The sequence below is a fragment of the Camellia sinensis genome, chromosome 3 (genome assembly GCF_055761805.1).
Source record: "Camellia sinensis isolate YWXY chromosome 3, ASM5576180v1, whole genome shotgun sequence".
Lineage (NCBI taxonomy): Eukaryota > Viridiplantae > Streptophyta > Magnoliopsida > Ericales > Theaceae > Camellia > Camellia sinensis.
Genome location: NC_138963.1, coordinates 51,618,813 through 51,632,526, shown reverse-complemented (window position 1 = coordinate 51,632,526; position 13,714 = coordinate 51,618,813). Strand labels below are relative to the sequence as shown.

Below are 13,714 nucleotides of genomic sequence, written 5' to 3'. Positions count from 1 at the left end.
GTTCGGCACCTCTCTTTCATGCAATTTCAGAGCTTATGATACATGCCATATGCCCATGTTTGTCTTCCTTTAAGTGTGCTTAAAGGTTGCTTATTTGATGTTCAAGTGTTAGCCCATTTGCTTGCATGTGTGTGTGTATTGGTTATCATTTCCATAGCATTGGTCACTGTTTTAGGCTTGTTTAAGGGCTGCCTAATTTAGTTTAAGTCCACCCTTTGGCATGTTGTTGCATGCTTAGCTTATGACATGTTGTTGCATGTTGAAATGATGTTGCATTTGGCATGTATTCTCCTCCTTGTTTTGGTTGCTTAACATGCCATATGTTTTGCATGCTTGTGTGTTGACATTGTGCCTTGTATGCTTATTTAACTTGCATGCTTGTTATATGCCTTGCATGCTTCCCATATGTTCATGTTGCATGCCTAGTTAACATACTTAGGTTGCATCGCATTTGCATGCATCTTTCACCTCTTGATCAAGCCATGATAGAGGTTGAAAGCCCCTTTGTTTGCTTATTTGCATTGCATTTCATTTAAAATCAAAGTGCATACTTGGTTTCTTGGGCCATCATGCATTGAAATGCGCGATTGATGGTCCGAGAATCGAGAACCGTGTCCCTTTGAGTCATAAACATGATAGGGGATATGTTGGGTGCATACATTTGCTTGAAATACATTGCCATGCCTTGCCTGCCCTCTGCTGCTGTCAAATAGGTTTCTGCAGGAAGTTTTGGCCGGCCGGCCATATATACTGCCGACCGACCAAATATATTTGGCCGAGAGCTCAATGGATGGTCGATGACCACTTCAAAATGGTCGGTGATGATCTCACTCAGCCAGTGGTGTTCCACAATACTCAGAGAAGCAACCTTGGGAGTTGTGCAATTTTCAGAGAAGCAGAACAGTTAAAGCAGAGGCAAACTTGTGCATGGCGTTGGATTTCCGAGCAAACCCGAGCACGCGCGCATTGGATCCTCTTCCCGAGGCCTTTACTGCTTTCTTAGCTTAGTTAATTTGCTTAATTAATTAGGTGGTCTGTAATAATTAATTAGCTTGTAGGTTAATTAATTTGTATTATTCTTTTGGTCCCTCTGAGCGAGGGTGAATTTGTAATAAGTGTGGGTGCGTGTGTGCATGTCCTCCAACCCCCACTTCTTTCTCCCTTTTACTTACCTGCTTTGATGGTTAGTATTAGGACATGTTTACTTTAGTATACCTTATGCTATGCATGCGTGCATCATTCATTAGTCTTGCATGCACCAGGCTCGGCGCATCATACTAACTGCATAAGTATTTCAAATCTAACTTGAATACATGCTACTTGTGCAATTTCACATGTCATTTATAGATAAGCCGAGCCTACTCTAGTGGCATTCCGTATGCGTTGCATTAGGCATTTAAACATGGACTTGGATCATGCATGATTGCTAACATGTTCTTGTTTTGGCACGGAGTACTAGGTGAGCTCTTTATGCTTTAGCATCTCACATGAGTGTGAACGTTAACATGATAGCATGATTACCATGAGGCTAGATGCTTATTTGATGAACTGCTTGAATGCCTGTGGGTGGAGGTTGGATTGTTTGAGTTGGGATAACTCGTTGAAATCCGTATTTTAGCCTACTTGTGAGTAGCAAATTCCAAAGCGTTTTCCAAACAAACGGATATGCAATGTTTTGTTCCAATTTAGGCGATTTGGTCTATACTTGTTTGTTGTGCGCATAACATAGTAAATCTAGGCTAATAACCGGAATAACACATAACGTTCTCAAAAATGGATATCACAGTTAGTAGAGGCCGATCTTCGGATCGGGCGAGAGGGGGTGCTCATAGCTGACCTTCTCCAATCGTACCCAAGCTCCCGAGCCGAGGCAACTTTGGTGATAACGGACACGTGGCCTTTGGCACCAAGTCAGGGTTTCCTAAATTCCCCCATAAAAAATATTTAGGTGGCGACTCTATATCTGGCAAAGCAGTCCATGTTTGGCATTTCTTTTCTAAAATCTGTTTTCTCAAAACGATTTGCCGGATTTAGACTCTTTGGTTCAGATTAAGAACCGTGACAATTTGAGAGTCAGAACTGTAGCGAGCCCTATATGAACAGAACGAGGGGACTCGTCCTCCCGGGGCGTTCGGGGACGTCTACAGCCTGCAAAGTCACCCACGTCTCTTGCTGATCGGACGTTTTGTAGTAAGAAAAGAATTCTTTCACTGTCATCGCCGCTCCCCCGGTCGCCCGTAGCCATGTGATTGCACAGGCCATTATAATTTTCCATGTGTTGGGCATCAGCTGCCTCGACGCCACCTCCAGTCGATTTAGTATATCTACCACTACTGGGGGGATAGGCAACCGCAGCCCCGCCCGCAATGCTTCTTCGTACAACGAGAACTCTATCGGCCGCGCATCTGACGCCTTCTCCTTAGATGTGGGCACCCTCAACTCTATCTCTGCCGGAATTTGGTACTTCCTTCGTACCTCCTCTAACTCCTCCGCCGTAAATGTGGACTTGTCGGCCATGGTGTGCCACTGGTCTGGCTCCACTTGGCTAATTGGCCTAGGGACGGTGATCATCGTCGTCGGACGGTCCCGCACCACTTGCCCCACTCCCATCTCCTCCCTTTGCTCTGCTTATTACTGTTCTGCTAGCTCCAATGCGTCGTCATCCCCTAAAAAGTCTAGTCTCGTGGTTGGCACTTTGTCTCGAGCCATCTCTCCTATGTGTCTGCGAATAGCTTCAAACGCTGGCACGAGGAGGTTCGCAAAGTGTTGCAGAGGTGTATCACTGGAAACAATGAGCTTACTTCTGGGACGTGTTGGTTTTTGGCAAAAAGGTAAGTAAAGTGAACAATCCCAAACGCCTAAGGTTTGCCTTTATTCCAAGGGTTAAGATTAAATTTCGCCAGCTTGAAAATTTTCAAAATTTTTTCCTAACCCGCCCTTTCAACGTCCTATATTACCATATCCCTTCGTTTCTTGTTAAACGCATTGCCTTCCCCACCATGAGATTCCGCCACGTGTATGACCACGATCCACTGCCCCCTTTCCCTACCCCGTCTATTCCACTTCACATCACCACATGCCCCGCCGCTCCTCGAGCCTCGCGCACTGCCACTCCACCTTCTCACTCGGTCACCCTTTGCGATCGACCTTCCTCTCAGTCGACCTTCTCACTCGGTCAGCCTTTGCGATCGACCCTCCTCTCAGTTAGCCTCCTCACTTGGTCACCCTTCGCGGTCAGCCCTCTCTCGGCCGATCGTCTCACTCGGTCATCCTTCGCGTTCGGCCTACCTTCTGGTCGGTCTTCTCTCCGTCAACCTGTCACAACCCTCTGACCTCTCGCACCCCGATGGGATATTGTCTGCTTTGCCGGGGTGGGCGCAGGACCCTGTCGGCCTCACGGCTTTAAAACGCGTCCTCTTCCTTATTCCATTCATTGGACTGATGTGGCACTTGGGAATGGGGGACTACTGACATGGGTGGGCCCATAAAGGACATGGCCCCCCACTTAAGGCCCAGTCCATGATTCAAATACTAAAACCCAACATTCTTGAAACCCAACGTTACACCAACCACCAATGACATCTAAACACTTGGCAAGTGAAGAACCAACCACATCAGCAGACAAAGATCCTGCAGAGTTATTGTACCACACATCAGCCATTAATGAGTTTCCCTACAGCATTTATTACGATAACCTTTCACGTCGGAACATAACAGCCTCACCATGAACAAGGCAAGCTAGAACATAGACTTTCGGCCAACATGACAGCTCAAAGTGGACAAGGAAGTGATGAACAAAGGATATAAGCAGGCTTCGACAACAAGGAGAAGGTTAAGTTCTCTATCTCCATCCTCTCTCTACATCTTCACCACTCTCACCTCTCTACCTTGCTCGTCGGAGGATTCACTGGGGGACTCCCCGTTCCCCGTTGAACTCTTTTGTAGGTTTCTCTGTGGGCATCATCAATCGGACAACGGTTTGAGAAGCGTGGATCAACCCGGACTGTTCCTTCTGGAGCACGCAGTAACATCAGGAGTAAATTCAAATACTTATAATTCTAAAAATGATATACTTGGAAAGAGTAGAAGTAGAAGTAGTAAAGTACATTTCTATCTTTTGTAATTGTATTGACACTCCATCAAAATGAAATTTATTTCCTTTCCTTTTAACTTTTTATATTCAACTTTTTTGTTAAGTGGTTTCATTTGACACTTTAACGGCGTAGGAAGTGTTTGAAGGGGTAGACGAGTTAGGTTTAGGGTTTGAGTCAAAGGTAGAAGAAGAAGATGGAGAACAAGAAAAAGGTATATATGTTTTTTAAAAAGCGGCCACAACAGCTAGGTAATATCGTTACGTAACGATTGTAATAGTTACCACTATCCATTATAGTCGTCATAGTGATGCGGTAAAAATCTACAACCGTAATGGCTGCCACTGTTACGTAATAGCTGTAACAGTCATTACATTGTCGCCACAGCAGTGTTACGGCCGTTACATTGCTGCGTTACGGCCATTATGACAATTACACTTCTACTTTTTTACATTTTTTTTCTTAAATTTTATATATAATGCTATTTTTTCTTTTTCTTTTTCTTTTCTAGTTACATAGAATTTAAGTAAAAATCTTATCTATGCATATTTGAATATCCAATCTTCAAGTTCTACAATATTTCGTTACGTTTTTGCTTAATTATAATTGAATATTAACTTATATCTATTTTTCTTATATTAAATTTATTGAACAAATTTTTACATGTTATGTACTTTTACATTATATTTAGGGGCGGAATTATGTAGGGGCCGAGAGGGCCCCGACCCCCTCTGATTTTTTATAATTTAATATTAATTTTATATTAAAGAACAATTGTAAAATATATAATGGGATGGTTTATTAAATTTATAAAAATTACTTTACTAATTTTCTATTTCATTAATATTTCAGTATATAATGGAAAATGATATCTAATTATTTCACATTTTAAATAATAGTATCAATTTTATCGAGTCAATTTTATTAATCCAAGAGGTGCATGTCACTTATTTTTTAAATTTAAAAAATAAAATGGTATGTATATTTTTTTTATGAGTAATTTTAAAGAATCTAAAATCTAAAACTTCACTTATAAATTTGTCCACAACAACATTGCAGGGGCTGGGTTTTAATTGATTGATTTCTAAACATATTAATTGACATGTAACATTCAACGTCATTGAGTGTAAATTTAAGGATTATGTTTTAGAGGCTTTAAGCAATTTTCACTTCTTATTTACTACATTATATCAATCAATAAAATACCTTAAAACAATGGTTTAACCGATTGTATATTGAGATCTAATAGTTCAAAACTTTTAACAACTAAAAAAACTATTTGTTATATTTATTTAGTTTTCTCGTGAAATACTTCTATTGCACGTTTATATAAGAAATTATGTTCAATTAATAATGTACCAAAACTAACTCAGTGTTTTTTATGTATATATGTTGGCTTCTCCTGGACAAAATTCCTGGTTACGCCCCTAATTATGTTGACATTTTGTATTTTGAATTGATGTTTACGGGACAATTATTTTAATATTTAATGTACTTCACTTTTTTTTTTTTTTTTAACAAATTAGAAGTTATCCATAAGTATAATTAGTAACAAAGAAGATTAGATAAATTCAATGATAGAAAAAAAATTTCAGATCGACTTAAAACTAATATAAAAATAAGTATATAAGTATTGGATCATGTTTTAAAACTAAGCAAAAATACTAAAAATTATTTTGAACCTCACTAAATGTGATTCTGAAATAAAAACATGCTTATTGATATGTTTTTCTAATGTTGTGCAAAGATTTAAAAAATTTAGGAATCCGATTGCCGCCACCATTATGTACTCCGCAATCGTATCAAAGCTACCGTTACCGTTGCAATAATCACCACCGTTATTTAAAGGGAGAATATGAAAAACGTGGAGGGTAGAAAAATTAATTTAAAAATGATAACAGTGTAAATCTTTATTGCATAAATTTATGTATGAATCACTTGTACTTCCATTGTTTCAAAATCATTTGGTCTACACTTGTAATGACCCCAAAATGCATATCATGATTATAATTAATTAATTAGGTGTTAAATTTTAGTTGTAATATGTATTATGTGATTTTTGAATGCCTATCTGTTGAATGTAGACATATCTGTTATAAATTCTGCTATAATCCGAAATTGAGGGTCGTAAAGGTGACAGAAACCGAAATTGTTTAATTTATTGTGATCAGCATAATTTTTAGAACCTATGACGAATTTTAATTAAAAATTAATTCAGACTAAAGTAATTAGATTAAATTAATTAAACTTAAGTGAGATTGATTAACCTTAAGCATGTTTAATTAGTCTAAGCCAATTACCTAGTATATATATAAGGAAAAGTGTGATTAAGCTCAAATTTGAACTCAAAAATCTGAAAATTCATTCTAGAGAGAGAGAGTGAATTCACTTTTATAGAGAGAAAGCTAAAGAATTGGAAGATTAAGAAGAGAAACTCTAAGATTTACAAGAATTTGGCTTATTCAAGGCTCTAGGTAAATTTTTGAAGCTTAATTATGAACTTAAGCCATCAATTAGATCAATTCAAGAGGAATTTGTGATTAAGTGCAAGAATTGAACTAAAGATGATGAATTTAGAGTCAATTCATACATGCACGCATAGTTTTGTTTAATTTCATCATTTTGAACATGATTCATGTCATTCATGTTGGATTTAGAAGATGAATTGTACATGCATGCATAATTCACAAAGTTTTGAGAGTAAATTTCATGTTTTATGAGCTTTGGAAAAAGAATTTGAAATAATTCTACATGTACGCATGATTTTGCCATATTTTGCCATTCTTGAGTTTGAATCCTATCACCCATGATGATTTGGAAGCTAATTTACACATGCATCATTGATTTCTAAAGCTTCAAGAGTTCTACTTCATGAATTTGAGGGTTAAATCCATGTTTTGAAGAGTATAAGATAAAAGGGGTTGAAAATCTTATATGCATGAAAGTTTTGAGCTTTGATGTAGTAAATTGACCTTGAATTCATGATTTTAAAGACGTTTCTAAGTGTTGTCCAAGTGTTTTCATGAGTTTGGAATGGTCATGTAAGGTTCTACAAGTTATAATACATTTTTGCAGCTCAAACTTTGTGTTTTAAAACTCAGAAATTTCACAGACGGCTCGAGCAACCAAGTGGTGGCTTGAGCCAACATTACGAGCTCCCAGTACTTTTGCAGTCTGCATAAGTTGGCTCGAGCAACCAAAAGTTGGCTCTAGCCAACAACTTACTTTCAGCATGTTTTCAAAAGACGTTTTGAGTTCATATCTTCGTTCCCATCTATTTTCGGGCATTCTTAGGCATGACTTATGAATCATTAAGGCTTAAGAAGTAAGAAACCAACATGAGTAATTGAATTAGAAAAGAAAAGAAGAATTATTCGATCCGAATATGTAGTTCAATATGAACAAGTTATGTGACATGGAATGAATAAGTAGTTAATGTAAACAAAGCTAACCCATGTTGGCCATATGAATGTACAATAATAAGACATGTTTTGTGCTATGTATGTCTGTGATTGTAGGTCAAGATTCGAAGACTGATCAACCGTTTCTGGAAGTCCACTGTGAGTAACGTTATTGTAAAGATATGTTCATGTGAATTATATTTGAAATGTTATTTGATAAGTTATAATTTCTGAAATGATATTTTGTTTAAGTGAACTAATGTCCTATTTTTGAATCTACTATGGCATCCAAAGGAAGTCCCAAGTCATGAGGGACAACATGTTAATGCGGGTCCATGACATATGTATGATTACAAGATCTCGATAGCCATTTGACAAAGTGGTGTTATGTTTGATAATTGGTCTCCAAGACTGATTACTCTAGTCAGAAGACGATATGTTATGTTTTGTTGGATGTACCATTATTATGTTCAGATATGAGAACGATTATGTTATGATTTGTTTTATGATTATGAAATGTTTGGAATTCGTTCACTAACCTCTTTACCTTAATGTTATTCACTGGGCTTTAGGTCACTGTATATATATGTATAGGTGGGTGACATGAACATCAGGCCTAAGGGCTTTTATCTGGATCTGTTTTGTCAAACCAACCTTTGTGCCTCATGTGGAGGTTTGTGAAGTGTCTAGTGTTATAAGCTCATGTGTTCGAGGATTAAGTTCTTATTTTCTTTCTGTTAATTAAGATGTTTGGACTCAAGGATAATAACAATGTTTTGTATATTGGGTTTGACCCCTACAATATGATTATGTATGTATGTATGTGTATAAAAGATGAAATTTTCTCTGTCCCATATAAGTCTGCACAACTCAATGGACAATGTATGTTTATATATTTGCTTCTACTAGCCCCTTATATTGTGATTTTGTTAAAAGGCTTTCGGTAATCTTCGAATTGTTGGCCGATCATGACTCTAAACCCATAGGAGCGGGTTTGGATTGTGACAACACTCCACTTTTTTGAAATTCTCCCTTATTTAAAACCTTGATCTTTTCACATTGATATTTAATTTTAACAAAAGAAATTTCTTCCTTACATTCTAAACATGCTGGTGTAGCACACTCTCCATTTTTTTGGATAGAAAAAATTATAACATAGCAATTTTGGCCAAAACCACATTGGAGGCATGTGGATATTTCTAAAAGGTAGAGAGATAAAGTGCTATTTGGCCATATCATTGTTGGAACAATTCCTTATCTGTATTGTGTGAAACACGTAATAATTGTATTAAATATATTATCAAATTATATATAAAAATATAAGTTGAAAACAACATAATTTGTTTGGGTAAAACCAAACCAAAACACTCACAGAGAAGTAGAAAATTTACAAAAAGATTGTATAAATCTAAAATCAAAAACAATTTTATCAGGGCTTGTGTTGAACATAATTTTCCTTAAGACAAATTTGTCTTCTACTATGGTACTCGCGAGTTTTTATTGGACATTCATCTCCTAAGATACAACAATCGAACCTTGCAGTAGCAGCACTATTACTGCAAGTCTGGTGAACCTTACTGTGTAGAATTCTCTTACAGAAAGACATAGTGTCAAAAGGAAATGAATACAAGATGAATTCGATGATTAATGAATGCAATGTGAGTCTATTTATATAGGTGAATTGGTGAGTCCTCGAATGTTTGTGATGACTTTTTGAACGAGTCACATCATTTTCCCCGGAAAAGGTGCAGCCATAACAAATATGATAGTTCTCACAAATAGGTTTGAATTTTGTATTGAATCTGGTTCAAAATATTCCCAAAAAATACAAATTTATTTAAATAAAAATTAAATTTTAAATTAAATAAAATTTTTCTTAAAACCATACTCAAATGGTGCATTTTAGAGTCAATTTCTCATTCACCTATTAATGATTTCCAAATCATTTTTCCAACAATCATAAGGGGTAAAATAAATTTTGTCACAAAATTCATTTAACAGTCTTCTTAGAGACACCATTTTCTATCATATTTTTTATTGCCTACTCACAATAACTTCCATTGCGACTGGACAGTAAAAAAATGGGGCAAAACTAGTGTATTTAATCTTATTTTTTTCAATTTATTTAGGCCAACAATATGTTAAAAACAAACTTACAACTTATTTTACATAAAAAGCACAGTGCCATGAACAGTAGTGATTTAGCAAATGGCCTCAAAAAAATTTAAAAAGAAAAAAGAGAAAAAAAGCACACCATATTTAAGACTCCATTTTGTCCCAACTCCAGCCTCCATGAGCGCCAATCCTACATTAAAAACGTTAATATACTTAGAAGCCCTTTATTGATCATCTGCAATATTTTTAAGATTTGATTTATTTATCATTTTCATTTTTTAGTGATGGCAGAAATTTTGATAACTGCCATAAGTTTAAGATTTAATGGAAAAAAGATTTGTGATTATGGGTATCAAAATTTTGTATATTTTTTTTTGTGTGTAATCTAATGATTTTCTTTGTTATGTAGTGTAGAAGGAGAGACTTAAAAAGATATATATATATATATATATTATAATATAATATAATATAAACAAAAACATTTTTAGATCTATGAAGTCAAAACTCCTAAACTATTTTTTTTTTAAATTTTGAATTAAAAAAATGTAAAATTACACGTGTCGTAAAATCATTGGCTCTTTCATTTTAATTATAGTTATTGGGTCCTATTATGCCAATTATGTATTGAATATGAGATGGTATATATATTGAATGTGGTATGAAAAGATAAGAAGTGTAACATTACTCATTATTTTATTTTCTCATTCCAAGACAAAAAACAAAGCGGCTCTCGTTAGTAAATGTATGTGAAATTCACTCATGTGTGTCTTGTCGAAGAATGAGAAACAAAGATAAGAAATATAATTATAGATAGAAATTTAAAATTTAAAAAAAAAAAAAGAAAGAAAGAAGAAGAAGAAGAAGAGGAGAAGACTTACATGCAAGAGTGGTGCAAGACTTGAAGTTGGTGAGTAGTATGCGCGATCTGCCCATGGACGCCAAATTTTGTTTAACATCTTCTACAAATTCCCACTTCATGTTTGTTAAAGTCAATTCCTTGAGGTGACTCAGCCGCTCCAATCCTTTTGACTTTTCCAGTTTTTCATAACCTCTAACTTCTAATTCTACAAGTTTGGGCATATCACCTTCCTCAACGATCTACTCCTTTAGGTTTTCTAACACCCACAATTTCAACACACGAAGTTTGGGAAATCCCCCACCAAGACAATTCACATTCTTCTCTACAAAAGAGTCAGCAAAAAGCCTGAGTATGTTCAGCTGAGGCAGACACTTCCCTAGATTCAGCATTGGATCATTTTCAATTTTCGACATTGACAGTGTCAGGGTTTTGAGGTTTTTGGGAAGGTTTCCAACCTCGAACACTCTGAACAAATATAAATTTGAGAGAGACGGATGGGTTGTTAGATTGTCAAGAATCATGAGCTTTGAAGGTTGACCGAATTGATGATCTCTTGATCTCAGCTTGAAAGTTTGAAGTTTGTTAAGTTGTGAGATGCAATCGGCTATTTTCTCCGCTGATGATCTTGAATGGCAAATCAGTCCCAATTTCCGAAGGCTGGTGAACCCATTCAAGCCGTATTCTTTGGGGTCCACAAAATCGATAAGGAGGCCTATTAAGGTCTGAATGTTTGACATTGAAGTTTGTTAGGTTTTTGTAATTGGAAATCATGTTTGACAAGACTCCTTTCAGTTGTAATTTTATTCGATCTTTTATTTCAGTGAGGCTATGAGTATTTAGATGCGAATCCAACCCGAATTGTGCCTATGCAGAGGAGTTTGTGATCTTAATCCTATTATGTTTACCACTTCGCTGATTATGTCAGGGATCGAGCGAAGATGCAATCCTTTCAGAAGTTTCAATCGCCTGCAAAAGTACTGAGAGTTGTATTTTTATGCTCGAGCGGCCTTTTTTGTTCTCGAGTGTAGATCCGTGTTCTAAAACACGCGTTTTAGTCAGACCGTTCGAGCGTCTATTCCTGCACTCGAGTGGAGATCGTGATTCCGTTTTTTATAAATTTGCGATTAATTCAGTTTCTAGGGTACGGCTTCCAGATCTTCTACTTGAGTATTAGGGTTTTCATCTGGAGCTTCCTTGCTTGTTTTCTTTGATATCTGTGAGAGTTTATATCATGAATTGAGTGGATTATATTAAAGGTTTTGTTTATTTTGTTTTATTAAAAAAAGAGAGAGTTGTTTTTTGATAGATTCTGTGAAATTTGAACCTAAAGCTTTGGTGGATTCTGGAGTGGCTTATCATCGTGGATTCAACGTTGGACAAGATAATTCTGAGGTACAGACGGTGGTGGAAGAGGCACATTGGGGTCGGTTCAATTTGGGTGTGGATTTGCTAGGTAATTGAGAGTACACTTGTGTAATTCTTTTTTGTCTTCTTAGTGGATTGTTTTGTGACTTTAGCCCATGATTTTTTTATCACAATTGGAGGAGCTCCAATTGTGATTTTTCCACGTTAAAATCATTGTGTCAATTTATCTTTGATTGTTTGATTAGGATTGCTATTTATGGGTTAAAATTGACACATAATCACAAATCAATATCTCAGGGATTTTAAAATTTTCAAAGTTGAAGACTGTTTTGATGATGATGGCTTCGAAATGGACACCTCGTTCATAAGCAGATGTCGAAGGTTGTTCGCCGTCCAAATGGAACTCGATAGATTGGTTATGTTAGTATACTTCAAATCTAAAGTCTCCAGGTTCCAAATTTTTTAGTCTCTACAAGTGAAAATTTTGTTGCAAAAGACATTTAGGGACCAATTTCTATCGTCGTGAGGATAGTTGCTAAAAGGTCATCGCGAAAAGTAAAAAACAAGGCTTTTAGCAACAAAATTTTGAAAATGTTACTAATAAATTGACTTTTAGGGACAAAATAATTTGGTCTCAAAATGGTTTATTTTTTGAGACAAAAAATTTGGTTCCAAAAAGATAATAATTCATCACTAATGTTCAATTTTCGTTACTAAAAATATAATAACAACACTTTTCGCAACAAAAATATTTGGTACCTAAAAAATAATTTTGTCCCTAAATTCTAGTCTCTAAAACCTTAATTTTTTGTAGTGACGGTAGATTGCCAATAGATTCTGGGCATGAGTCTATACCGGTCCATCGTAAGCTTATGTACCTTAAGTTGCTCAAAAACTTGTCGAGTTTTGCATGCAGCGAAGGTCTGTGGGCACCTTCTAGATCAAGCACCTTCATCAACACAAAACCTCTAGATCTCCTCCTATTGATAATTGTTTTAAGTAACTCATTGATTTCTTCATTGGATGTACCTCTCTTTTGGGCTTTAAAACAGACATCTGATAAACAAACAATATTAGGCTGAGTAGGTGAATCATGAATTTGTATTAGGGTGATCAGTGGGTGCAACTATATTAGGCTGAGCTGATGAACGTTTATTAAGCTAAGTAGGTGAATCTACAGATGTACAATTTTCTTTGCAATGGTGGGCGTGAATAAATTCTATATCGATTTTGGAAAGAAGAAATCATGAAGAAAGCTTGGCATTCGACATGTTTTATGCCTTCCATCTTCCTTCCTCGTTGCTATTTCGATCATGTTTCTGCACACGAGTTCTTTCAAATATTTACTGGCTATATCTTTAGGTTGTTGGGTACTTGACATTTTCATAAACACCTCTGCAATCCACAATTGCAACAGCCTCCGCACCGAGCCAAGTAAAGAAAACATAGCTTCAACTTAGACCATAGCTCACGAAAACTTAAAGCTATAATATTCGAGAGAGGTGATTAATAAAGTTTTCCCAAGTCGTCTAAAAGACGATCAATTACATTGAACAACTCATTAGATTGTATAGTTGAAAACAATGGTCCGAGCAGGACAATTGCTGGAGGCAAACCGCCATATATTTTCAAAAATTTTACCTTGTAACTGTTCAATTGGTGGTGTGTATCTGTATCATAATAATGTCTGCCTACATGAAACTTGTTCAAGAACAATTCCCAGTGATGGGTGACTCCAGAGATCAACATCCGAGGCTATCTTAGAGTCGCGAGTAGTAAGGTTGACTCTGTTGCCATTGGCGACGTCTGCAAAGGGACATGCTAACATGAGCCAGACATCAAACGAGAAGACATTATCCAAGACTATTAGAAACCTGAGCTCC

The 13,714-nt window shown here is 36.3% G+C and overlaps 1 protein-coding gene across 3 annotated transcripts in view; it reads left to right on the top strand.

Moving 5' to 3' along the window:
* Window positions 1–8,026, top strand: part of LOC114265730 (protein PHLOEM PROTEIN 2-LIKE A1) — a 31,403-nt gene extending 23,377 nt beyond the window's left edge. For 2 of the 3 annotated variants that reach the window (XM_082919738.1, XM_082919739.1), the window contains exons 5-6: window positions 7,610–7,651; window positions 7,791–8,026. In XM_082919738.1, the coding sequence (XP_082775864.1) occupies window positions 7,610–7,651; window positions 7,791–7,859 (111 nt within the window). In that variant the 3' untranslated portion in view covers window positions 7,860–8,026. Of the gene's footprint in view, window positions 1–7,609; window positions 7,652–7,786 lie in introns of all 3 variants that reach the window. The other variant, XM_082919740.1, reaches the window with a different exon arrangement.
* The last annotated feature ends 5,688 nt before the right edge of the window (window positions 8,027–13,714 follow it).